This window comes from Dromiciops gliroides, chromosome 1, assembly GCF_019393635.1.
Source record: "Dromiciops gliroides isolate mDroGli1 chromosome 1, mDroGli1.pri, whole genome shotgun sequence".
NCBI classification, from domain to species: domain Eukaryota; kingdom Metazoa; phylum Chordata; class Mammalia; order Microbiotheria; family Microbiotheriidae; genus Dromiciops; species Dromiciops gliroides.
In genome coordinates this window covers 231,507,842-231,520,248 of record NC_057861.1, presented here as the reverse complement: position 1 = coordinate 231,520,248, position 12,407 = coordinate 231,507,842, and the positions used below count along the sequence as shown (strand labels likewise).

Below are 12,407 nucleotides of genomic sequence, written 5' to 3'. Positions count from 1 at the left end.
CAATGGCAATACCAAGTGTACCCTAAATGTGGGCTCACGCTCAACTTTTTTAAGAGGGTGCCTCACTTTCTGAAGAGAAGTACCCTTCTTATCCCCCTCCCCCCCAAAGCAAAGGGATTGTAAAAGACTCCATACTGAGGAAGGCAGGGAATTACCTGTAGCAGAAACTGGAAATAAGGGAGAAAAAGGAAAAGGAGGCCATTATTATTCTTTACACAACCAACAGTCCAGTAGATTTTAGTCTTCCCTTCACTCAGAATTCCTCTGAGTAAAGACTCCAAAGGTACAAAGTTTAAGTTTGTCATGAAATTCTTAGCAGCTAATGTTTTTTATGTTAACTGACAGAGGAATTACTCAGAATTTATTGACCTATTCTGGCTTTGTTAATTGTTCATTTTACATTGATAAGGTGAGTAAACAGTGAACAAAGTCAGTACTTTTCCTCTGTATCTTTTCATCTTTCGTTCTTTAGTTTGAACTGAGGAAGTCCATTTTCTCTCAGACTTGGCATGAGGTGAAAGAGACAGAGGTGAGAGGGACAGAGAGCATGTGTGTGATTCTGCTAGAATGAGAAGAGGCAGAAAAGAGCTGAAGAGAGATAAAAAAACATCTTGGGGGGGGGGCGGCTAGGTGGCACAGTGGATAAAGCGCCAGCCCTGAATTCAGGAGGACCTGAGTTCAAATCTGGCCTCACACCCTTGACACTTACTAGCTGTGTGACCCTGGGCAAGTCACTTAACCCCCATTGCCCCGCAAAAAAAAAAAAAATCTTGAATCTCAGATTTTAAACTTTTGCATTTAGCATTTTGAATAGACAGAACCCTTCTGAAAGAGGAAATAATAGGGGCCTGAAAGAAAGTGTAGGATTATATCTCAGGTCTTATTTCCTAAAAAATTTGGTAGTTAAGGAATCCCAATTACCAAGGAGAAAAAAACCTGATATTTTTAATAACAAATGTCTTCTTTACTTTGATCATCTAAAATTCAAATTTGGTAAGAATGTAACTTAATATATAGTACTTGGATTTTTCAGTTGGAGAAATAAATATCTCACAACTCAAAGGTTTGGATATGAAAACTCATTTTGGGAATTAAAAAAAAAATTTCTTATCAACTCTGTTACTAGGACATTACTGTGTCCCAGTCAGTATTACCCATAAGTTTGAATAAAGTAGCAACTATAACATTTTTAAAAATAAAGGTATCTAGTTTTTAAAATACACATTGAAGGGTCAGCAAAGTGGCACAGTAGATAGAGAACCAGGCCTGGAGTCAAGAGGACCAGAGTTCAAATCTGGGCTCAGGTACTATAATAATAATAATAATGACTTTGGCATATAGAGTAGAGAATTGACCTGGGAGTGAGGAAGACCTAGGTTTGAGTTTGGCTTCTGACATATACTTGGCATATGACCCTGGGCAAATCATCTAACTGCTCAGTGCTTTGGATAATTTGCAGAGGAAATGCTGAGCTGCTTTGGTAGGCATAGTTCACTGATCTAATAGCTTCTTCCATCAATGAAATCAGAGATCCAGTTCCCACCCCTAACTCCTTAATTTAAAAAACCAATGATTTATTATTGACTTAAAACTGAACATAAATGCAACCCTGTTTTGTAAATTATTTATATTTAGATGAATGAATTTCAGTGCATAAAAATGTGTAACTTTTCAGCCATTTGCTCTGTCTCCATGAGAATTCTGTCTTTTTCACAGTTGTTCATTTTTCCTCTTATGTGGTTGTAGTTAGTATAGTCCTGGTTCTGCTTTTTAAAAGCTTTAGATTATTTCAAAAAGGCATTCCTGGATTGCTTCATATTCCTCTTATTTTTCCTCCTTAATTGCATTTTAATATTTAGTATTCCATTAATGTGATATATGGTTAAATATTCTTCTATTATTGGACAGTTAGTTTGCTTCCAGTGTTCCTGAAGTTAAATAATTCTGCTATAAGGATCACTGAACCAGGGAAGGCACAAGAGTGGGGAGAGACTTGAAGCCAGAACACCAGCGAGCAGGCTGTTGGAGTAGTCTAGGCATGAGGTGATAGGGAACTGACCCAGGGTGGTAGCAATGTCAGAGGAGAGGAGGAGGATATGCAAGAAATAATATGAAGATAGAAATGATAGGACTTGATAACTGATCAGATATGGGGAGGTGGGGGATGAGAGAATAGGGACTTGAAGATGGCACATGAGTTGTGAACCTGAGTTTAAGGGAAGGAAAGACAGCTCAGTTTTGAACATGTTGAGTTTATTTGCTAATTTTTTGTTTTGCTGGTGAATGGTCTTGGACCTCTATGAAGCTAGCTTTATAAATAAATATAAGAGAAAAAAATAATGACAATTCCTTTCCATGGCATATATAATGCTATGGAAACTGTGGAATGAAAGGGGATACTGGTCTTTGGCAACTCATATTTTAGGTTTTATAGTAGATTTAGAAAGGACATAGAAAGGAAAATTCTTATTTTTACTAAACCCAATATGACCTCTATATAAAAAACCCCAATCTCATCTCATTTGGAGTTCAGTGCTCTGCATGTCATATCTGGACACTTCAGAGCAAAAGCATTTTACTGATCAAGGCGTTCATTTACCTCATAGGTTGGGCTCCTTTTTCATCATCAGAGCTTATGTCTATGTCAAAGGTGCCCTCCATTCCAGGAGAAGAGGTCTGATCTTCCTTCTTGTCTTGCTTATACTTCTTTTTCCGCCGTTTTTTCTTCTTCACAGAACCTGGGTTGAAAACGGTCTCTGTCTCCATTAGGTGTGAGATTTCCGCACTCTGACACATCCTTTCATTTCCGCCTGACTTAATCAAATGAGTCTCAATATCTTTAAAGAACTGATCTTCAGTAGGTATTGGTGAGGTAGCCAAGTAGGCAGGAAGTTTTTCCTTAAAAAAAGAACAAGGAAGACAACTAAGATATAAGACAAAACAATGGTGACTTTTTATGTAAAGTTAACAAAAGCAGAAAAGATAAGTCTATTTCATATAGAAATCAAAGAATCTTATCACCACCCTGCCGAATTTGGAAGTCAGCAGCTAAATACCTAAGTAAATCATGGAAAACTACACTTTGAACATGTCTCTCTAATTAGTTGCTGAATAGCTCAGTGCTGGGTCATGTCAGTACAAGAGGAGCTAGCTTTCATAGCCCAAATCTAGAGAAACTGACACTACATGCTTGGAGGAAAAATAGAAGAGCTATGATAGACACCACCATTAAAACAGAGACAATTAAAACTGCTGCAAAAGTAAAACAATGGCTTTACAAAGACCCAGATGAAAAACTTACTGAGATAAAGAACAATGAAAGTGAAGTAGGAGGCAAAGTAAGACATTCACATCAGAAGACTGATAGAAAAAATAAGCATAGCAAAGGAAAAATTGTTAAAATGAACATGGGGACCTAGCTTAAGAAACTGTTTAAGAATGACTTTGGAAGGGCAGTGAGGTGGCACAGTGGATAAAGCACCAGCCCTGGATTCAAGAGGACCTGAGTTCAAATATGACCTAAGACACTTGACACTTACTAGCTGTGTGACCCTGGGCAAGTCACTTAACCCTCATTGCCCTGCAAAAACAAAAAACAAAACAAAACAAAAAGAATGACTTTGAACAATTAATTAAGTGTGGCGAGGAGCAGGTAAGACAGAGAAGAGATTCCTCTTAACAAATGAAATTAATATATTCTAAAATGAGGACACTTTAAAAAAAAAATCTATTCTCCTGAGGAGAAAACTAGAAACTTGTAAGGGCAAAAGGAAAATAAGGAAAGCTCTTTTAAACTGGTTAATGGAGAAAAAATTGACTAGAAATTAGCATCAGAAAAATGATTATGTCCTAATATTCAATAATAAAGCAATCAGTTAACAGATTTCTGAAATTCTTTGACATTAGTAATATCACTGATACACATGCCTGTGAACCACAAAGAGAAAATGGTAGGGACTTCTGAAGATATAAAAGAAACCTCATTCAATATGCAATACAATTCAGCAAACATTTAAGTGCCTACTCTGTGCAAGGCACTGAAGATACAATGACAGAAACAGGTCCAAAGAACTTTAGAACCCAAAGGGACATTACTGGTCACCCAATATAAACTGTATGTGAGCAGGAACTCTCTCTACAACATACGCCCAAAGTAAGACTTTGAGTTATTCCTAAACAGTTTCATCCTTTTAGATTTAATTTGGCCCACTGTTCAAGTTTGTTGATATCTTGAATACTGATTCTATTTTCTGTTGTGTTAGGGAGCCTTTCTAGCTTTTTCTACTCTTTCTATGCATCTCCCGTTCCCCACATAAGCTTTCAAATGTCACTCACAGCGGCTTAGCACCATGGTATATGGCATATGGTAATTCTTTGTGTATCCTACAATATATAACTCGGGTCAGGTAATTGGAATTAATTAAATGGAGAACAACTAAGGGATCTTATCACCACTCTATTATTTCTCTTCAGTATCCAACCAACTGTCCTTAAGAACTTACATTCTGTAGGTAGGACAGGTGCAAGGGTATAAATATAATGCGTATATAAATATGTATACAAGGACAATTAAGGAGAGAGATCGCACTAAACTAAAGGGATAAGGAAAGGTTTTGTGAAATAGGGTCTGAGTTGGATCATGAAGAATGACAAGGATTACTTGAAGTAGAAACAAGGTGAGAGTGCATTGTAGGCATTCATGATAACTAATGCAAGTCTGTGCTGAGGGAGATGGAGTACTGAGTGTAGGGATTAGTTACTAGTCCAGTTTGACTGGAACATAGAAGTTTATGAACAAAAGCATTATAAAATAAGACTGGAAAGGTAGTAGTTCTCTCCTACTAGACTACAGAGGACCATAAATACCAAGCAAAGCATGTTGTATTTTATCCTACAAAAACCAGCAAAAGTATATTTTATCCTACAAGCAACAGATAAGATAGATTTTTTAAAGTTTCAAGTCCCAGTTCAAAACTATGTATTCTCTAATTCTTCTTAAGCACATAGCATTTCAACTTGTTTCCCATAAATCTGTTTTTACAAGCAGGACATGAGAAAAGGGGGAAAAATGTGAACCTTCTTGAGGCATTATCCAATGACAGAGCCATTACAGGAGAAGAATGAAAGAAAAAGAAAAAGTCTTAAAGGGCTTGTGCCAAACTTTAGCCTTCTATCCATTAAGGAGGAACCCATTCTCTCAAATGAAAAGGCTCAAGGAGAAGAAATTGACTGGAAATTAACATCGGAAAAATTATTATGTCTCCATATTCAATAATGAAGCAACCAAGGGGGCGGCTAGGTGGCGCAGTGGATAAAGCACTGGCCCTGGATTCAGGAGGACCTGAGTTCAAATCCGGCCTCAGACACTTGACACTTACTAGCTGTGTGACCCTGGGCAAGTCACTTAACCCCCACTGCCCTGCAAAAAGACAAAAAAAAAAAAAAATGAAGCAACCAGTTAACGGATTTCTGAAACACTCAACATCAGTAATATTAATTCTCTATAGAGACGACTTCCCAACTTCTGCCAATCTCTTCCCTGAGCTTCAATCTTACACTTCTGGCCTCTGGCTGAGCCTCAATGTTTTGCTGACTCCCAAACATGTCCAAAACAGAAATCATCATCTCTATTATTCCTGATTTATCTCAACTTCCTTATTTCAATTCATGGAGATTAGACCCTCTCAGTCACCCAACATCAAAAGCTCAAGAGTCACCTGTGACATCTCACCACTCATCTTTCACAATTAATTTAGAGCACTGACTTAAGAGTCAAAGGAAGTGGGGCGGCTAGGTGGCGCAGTGGATAGAGCACCAGTCCTGGAGTCAGGAGTACCTGAGTTCAAATCCAGCCTCAGACACTTAACACTTACTAGCTGTGTGACCCTGGGCAAATCACTTAACCCCAACTGCCTCACTAAAAAAAACAAAAAAAAAACAAAAGAGTCAAAGGAGGGGGCAGCTAGGTGGTACAGTAGATAAAGCACCGGCCCTGGATTCAGGAGGACCTGAGTTCAAATGGGACCTCAGACACTTGACACTTACTAGCTCTGTGACCCTGGGCAAGTCACTTAACCCCCATAGCAGCAGCAGCAGCAGCAGCAGCAGCAGCAGCAGAAGAAGAAGAAGAAGAAGAAGAAGAAGAAGAAGAAGAAGAAGAGCATGTACCTGTTTTATGGGGGAGGAAGATATTTTATAGTTTATCTTAATTGAGATAACATTTCTGTTAATGCCTTTGCTTTAAGACAATTTGTGTCCTCTGAAAGACTATTAAAGTTAACACACTAGTGGAGGCTTGTGATCTAAGGTTTTATAAGTGCAGACCCACAGACTACTTTGAAAGTGGGATATTTATCCCTTGGGGAACCCAATCTGTGAAATCTGGGGAAGGGCAGTAGCTCAGATGGGGAACTACTTGAGGAACTTTAAAATTCCAGAAACTCTAAGATGCTGCTTTTGAAAAAAATTTTCTATAAGAAATGTACCAAATATGCTTCTTCATAACAACATTTGTAACAACCCCAAATGAAAGCAAAAGGAGAAAACACTAAGGACTAAGTAGAACTTACATTGCTGATAGAAGACCATATTTTGTAATAATAATAGTGGCTAATAACACCTAGCATTTACATAGCACCCACGATGTGCCAGGCACAATTCAAATATGTCTTATTTGTTCTCCACAACATCCCTGGGAAGTTGGTGCTATTATCATCCCTATTTGACAGGTCAGGAAACTTCAGCAAACAGGGTAAGGGATTTGTCCAAAGTCATGCAGCTACTGGGTGTCTAGGGCAGATTTTCAACTGTCTTCCTGACTCTGACTGGCTCTGCTTACTGGGTCACCTAGATGCTTCATCATAATATAAATAACAAAAGAAGAAATAAAATGCAAATGAGAAAAAAAACATCCTAGGTCTCTGTTTCTTCATATATAAAATGAGGCAGTTAGATAAGTGGTCTTTGAAGTACCTTCCAACTTTAGATTTATGATCCAAAGTCCTGTCATTTCTGCCCCTAAAATCTCTCTCAAATTCCTTCTTTCCTTTCCAACCCCACTGTCCTCATTATTTCTCACCTTGGATATTATAATATTCTGGTAACTAGTCTTCCTGCCTTCTTATCGCTGCTTTCTACAGCTGCCAAAATAATCTTCCTAATAATCCAGGTCTGGTCATTGAACAACTGTAATTACTGTTGCTCACAATTACTGAAGTTTTATAGATTTCTTGTTTCCAGATTTCAATATCAAAAGTACAGTATGTCCATGGCTATAATAAAGAACTACTAATTAATATTACCTTTATAAATAATGGGTGGTTGTTTAGCTTCTTAGTTCTTTACTTCAAATAACGTAGGCTTTTATGTCAAGAAAGATAAGCTAGGAAGCCCAAAAGAAAAACCGGAAATACATAGAAGAAAAAGCAGAGCTTTCAAGTAATGGTGAACTAGGTAGCAAAGCGCCTTCAAAGTAAAAAGCAAACAAAAAGCCAATCCCTGCCCCTTCTATGTTACTCAATTACTGTTGTTAATAATAACAACTAGCATTTATACAGTGCTTTAAGGTTTACAAAGCGTTTCCAAGTATTATCTCATTTGATCCACACAACAACACTGGGAGGTAGACACTATCTATTATTATCTCCATTTTACAGATGAGGAAACTGAGACAGAGAGGTTAAGTGATTTGTCCAGGATCATAAGCTACTAAGTGTCTGAGGCAAGATTTGAACTCAGGTCTTCCTGACTCTGGGTGAAATGCTCTGAGGCTTAATAAATTTTGCATTAAAACAATTATATTATTGGGGGTGGAGGGTAGAAAAACTATCATTATTCATACCAAGTTGCCTTGGCAATGCAGTAAGGCAACTTTTCTAAGACTCTTAAGTTACAGAACAGGTGTCTATCTCCATTGGGTGAGGGAGTTTTCTCAACAGGAATTCCTTATATTCATGAAATTACAATTCACCCCAAATATTTTTCCTGGTGACAGATACATCTTCACAAAAACATATTACTCATATTTAGATGTCAATTAAATGTCACTTTTATTTAACTGTGAAATTTAGGAAGCAATGAATTTATTAAGTCAAAGATATTTTGGTAATTTAAAAATATATAAATCGGGGCAGCTAGGTGGCGCAGTGGATAGAGCACCGGCCTTGGAGTCAAGAGTACCTGAGTTCAAATCCGGCCTCAGACACTTAACACTTACTAGCTGTGTGACCCTGGGCAAGTCACTTAACCCCAATTGCCTCACTATTTTAAAAAAAAAATATATATATATATATATATATATACACACACATATATGTTAGTTCTATCATTAATGTAACAGAAAGTCATGCAGAATAAATAAATTTCCCTGTACCTTTTTTAACTTTCAGCAACAAACAATATAAATGTCCAGGAGCCTAGTTGACCAAAAAAAAAAGAGATTCTTTTCATTATGTCTAGCTATCCCTACTCACAAAGGCACTCCACCTAAAAAAGGAGGCTAGAAAAAAATTTTTTAAATGAGTTGAGGTTAAGGATGTCTCTCACTCAAGTGAGATAATGTAGAGTGCTTGGCAAATTTTAAAGGTGTTTTGGTTTTTACTTAACTGGACAGTTAGGTCAGTACTATCATTAAAAAAGGTGGAGTGAGTGTGCTACATATGGAAGGCTTAATCTTTCTCACTCTCATACTCAAACCTGAAGACATACACAGAATTTCTAAATCAATTATGGATGAAAGCTCAGTGAAGTTAGAGAAAAAGTGATCTCTAGAAATATTTCCACTCTCAAGGTAAAGAAAGTCTGGCTTAAAAGGTTTAGACATTGGTGGTAGCTAGTGGCGCAGTGGATAAAGCACCAGCCCTGGATTCAGGAGGACCTGAGTTCAAATCTAGCCTCAAGGGGGCAGCTAGGTGGCGCAGTGGATAAAGCACTGGCCCTGAATTCGGGAGGACCTAAATTCAAATCTGGCCTCAGACACTTGATACTTACTAGCTGTGTGACCCTGGGCAAGTCACTTAACCCTCATTGCCCTGCCCAAAAAACACAAAAACAAAAACAAATCTAGCCTCAAAACACTTGATACTTACTAGCTGTGTGACCCTGGGCAAGTCACTTAACCCTCATTGTCCTACCCCCCCCCCAAAAGGGTTAGACATCATACCCTTCTCTTTATCCACTGCGCCACCTAGCTGCCCCCTTGAGGCTAGATTTGAACTCAGGTCCTCCTGAATCCAGGGCTGGTGCTTTATCCACTGCGCCACTAGCTACCACCAATGTCTAAACCTTTTAAGCCAGACTTTCTTGAGAGTGGAAATATTTCTACCCCCCCCCCAAAAAGGTTTAGACATCATACCCTCCCAAGACAGCAGAACAATACAACCCCTTTCTTCAAGTAACATACCCTCAAAAATGTTTAATATGGCAAACATTATTAGTTTGGAGCATTTTAATCATGGAGATCATATTCTTTTGAATAGTAAAGTTGCATTATTAATCAATATTATGTTTTAAAAGAATGCAACTGACTTTTTAGGAGGCACACAATTTCAAAGAGAAAGTAGTCAAACGACCAACAGGAAATATATAGCATATTTTTAGCTCAGTATTAGGGAGCACTAAATTACAAAGTCTGTACTTGCTCAGTTTGAATGGAACCGTAGCTACATGTTGATCAGTCCTCTCAACATATTTGTTTATATATGGTGCATAATTCATCATGAAACCCTTTTCCTGTAATGAGAGCTGTTTGTTGTTATTTTTAAAACTCTCAAAAATGATTAGTCATTATAACAACTGTAACTTTAACTGTCATTTTCTGGGTTTTGCCTTCATCACAGACAGTTGAGAGAATTCCATGCAGGACAAATAACCGTAAGTAATGATGATGTGACATGAACAGACAGGCAATGTGAAAGGAATTCTCTTGACTTGGCGAGGCACCATTTCATAAACTGATTCTTATGTGGCTCTGGATACCGTGGACAAAGTTATTGACTGCCCTCTACAAAGATGGAGAAATGTCCATTTCCTCTATCACTCACAGAATGAGACCCTTGAGGTCTAAGTGATCATTTGATCCAAATCTGATGTTTTATGATTGAGGAAAAAAGATTAAGAGAGGTTATATTATATATTTTACACAAAGTCACACAGAGAGTATGTGGCAATGCCAGGACTAGAACTCTCTGTACTGTCCCTGTACTCTTTGTGTGTTAATTTCCCTTCTAATCCATCACAGTGAACATTGAATTCTGTGTTCAGAAAACAGTTTAGACTTTTACATGGAAAGGCAGAATATGAAATAAGCCAGCCCAGCATTTGGAAAATTATTTATGAACCTACTTGGTTTTGCCAAATGAAATGTTAGTTTTTTTACAGGGAAAAAATATAATGGGAGAGAGCTGGGAAAATTCAAGTTACAGATAAATCTAATCCACTTATGAATTCTAAAAGCTTGCAAAGTGCCAGGTGAGATAGGTAGTCCTATGAAATTATAGACTGTCTTCACCAAGAGATAGCATTCTGCAGTGGAAAAACCACTAGACTTGGAGTAAAAAAAGTAATGGGGTCAAATTCTCCCACTGACAACTTCACTGAGCGCTAGTTTCCTCTTCTGTAAAATGAGGGTAATAACTGCAAAACTCATAGTACCAATAACTTATATGATTGTTGGGAGAGTCAAATAAAGTATCACAAACAGCACTTTAGCAATAGGCACTTTGTTTTTGTTTTCTTTTTATCTCCAGTGTTTAGCATAGTTCTTGTCACATTTGGTGTTGTTCAGTCATGCCTGACTCTCCGTGACCCCACTTGGGGTTTTCTTGGCAAAGATATTGGAGTGGTTTGCCATTTCCTTCTCCAGCTTATTTCACAGATGAGGAATTGAGGTAAACAGAGTCAAGTGACTTGCTGAGGGTCACACAGCTAGTAAGTGTCTGAAGCTAGATTTGAACCCAGGAAGATGAGTCTTCCTGATTACAGGTCCAGTGCTCTCTATTCATTGTACCATCTAGCTGCCCCACTCTCAGCACATAATGCTTAATAAACGCTTGTAAAATGACTGACATATAAGTGTTAGCCATTGTTTTAGGATCTTCAAAGAATTGTAAAATGCTATAATCTCTGATAAAGGAGGAAAAGAATCAAGAATCAATGATAAGAACTCAACATCTTCAAGTGGACCCCTCTAGCCTCTAGGATAAAATACAAACGCCTCTGTTTAGCACAACTTGGTTTTAGTCTCCCTTCCAAGCTTGTTGCATATAACTCCTCTGCATATGCTATGTTCTAGCCAAACTGGTCTGCCTGCCGTCTAAGCACACACAACACTCCATCTCACATCTCTGTGACTTTGCAGCACTGTCACCCATGCCTGGAAAGTGCTCCTTCCTCACCCCTCCCCTTTAAAATCAAACTCAGGCTCCCTTCAAGCCTCATAGGGCTCCAGTGGCAGCTCCTATACAGCGACGCTGCTGATCTCACTGGCTGTTAGGGTTCTCCCTCCATATATCTCCTCATATCTGTATTTAATATGTATGCATTTTGTATTTCTTTATCTGTACACATTGTAAATGCCCCTCCCTCCTCCACTGATTCCGAATGGCAGACGCTGTTTTTGTCCTGTCCACAGCACTGAATTCAATGCTTAACACACAGTAGGTACACGGTAACTGCTTGCTGAAGGAAAGAATGGCTTAATGAATTTAGGTCACTCTTTTACCTTCTTGAATCATAACATGGCAACTTAGCTGCTGATAGGCTTTCGAGGTTCAAGATTTAATGTCCCTAACCAAAATGGTAAACACGTTTTCTAAGTCTATAGGTCAATACCCTAAAGAGATATGGCTCGGCAGCTAAATGGAACTTTATGTCTTGACTGTCATGTTTACCTGAGTGAACTGTAAATAAAGCTTAGTCAAGTTAAAAGGAGATATACGTGCCTGCCCTCTCAGGGAGGAAAGAATACAAAAGCTCTAGAGTACAACAGAGATCCAACGTCAGCATAGACTTCTACTGGCTGGGTGAGATGCCATGGTCACTGTTCCAGCTGCAAGCAGTGAAACCTAAAGTTTCTCTAATCAGCAGAAATTCTGGGCCTGATCAGTCATAAAAACTGCTGAGCACTTCTGCCATCTGAGTTACAGGAAGAAGGGAATTTCAGACACCAGTTCTGGGTGATGACCTGCCTGAGACAGATGCCAATTCTACTATTGTGACAATGAAGTTCTGAAAACCTACATATTCCTCTTCAGTCTCCTCGACAAAGAAGGCTTCTCCATTGTCCCCCAGCTTCATGTGAAGATCCACAGCATCACCATTGATCTCTATGTCAATCTGCAACAGAAACAGATTTTCATCAGTGAACTCACCAGCACTGTAACCAAGAATGCTCAAAGACAGATAAACAT

At 38.4% G+C, this 12,407-nt stretch overlaps 1 protein-coding gene across 2 annotated transcripts in view; it reads right to left on the bottom strand.

Annotated features, from left to right (window-relative positions):
- LPIN2 (lipin 2) overlaps window positions 1-12,407 on the bottom strand; it is a 105,541-nt gene that overhangs the window by 44,315 nt on the left and 48,819 nt on the right. For both annotated transcript variants that reach the window (XM_043977909.1, XM_043977901.1), the window contains exons 3-4: window positions 12,238-12,333; window positions 2,600-2,898 (exon numbers count right to left, since the gene is read on the bottom strand). In XM_043977909.1, coding sequence (XP_043833844.1) covers window positions 2,600-2,898; window positions 12,238-12,333 — 395 coding nt within the window. The remainder of the gene's footprint in view (window positions 1-2,599; window positions 2,899-12,237; window positions 12,334-12,407) is intronic.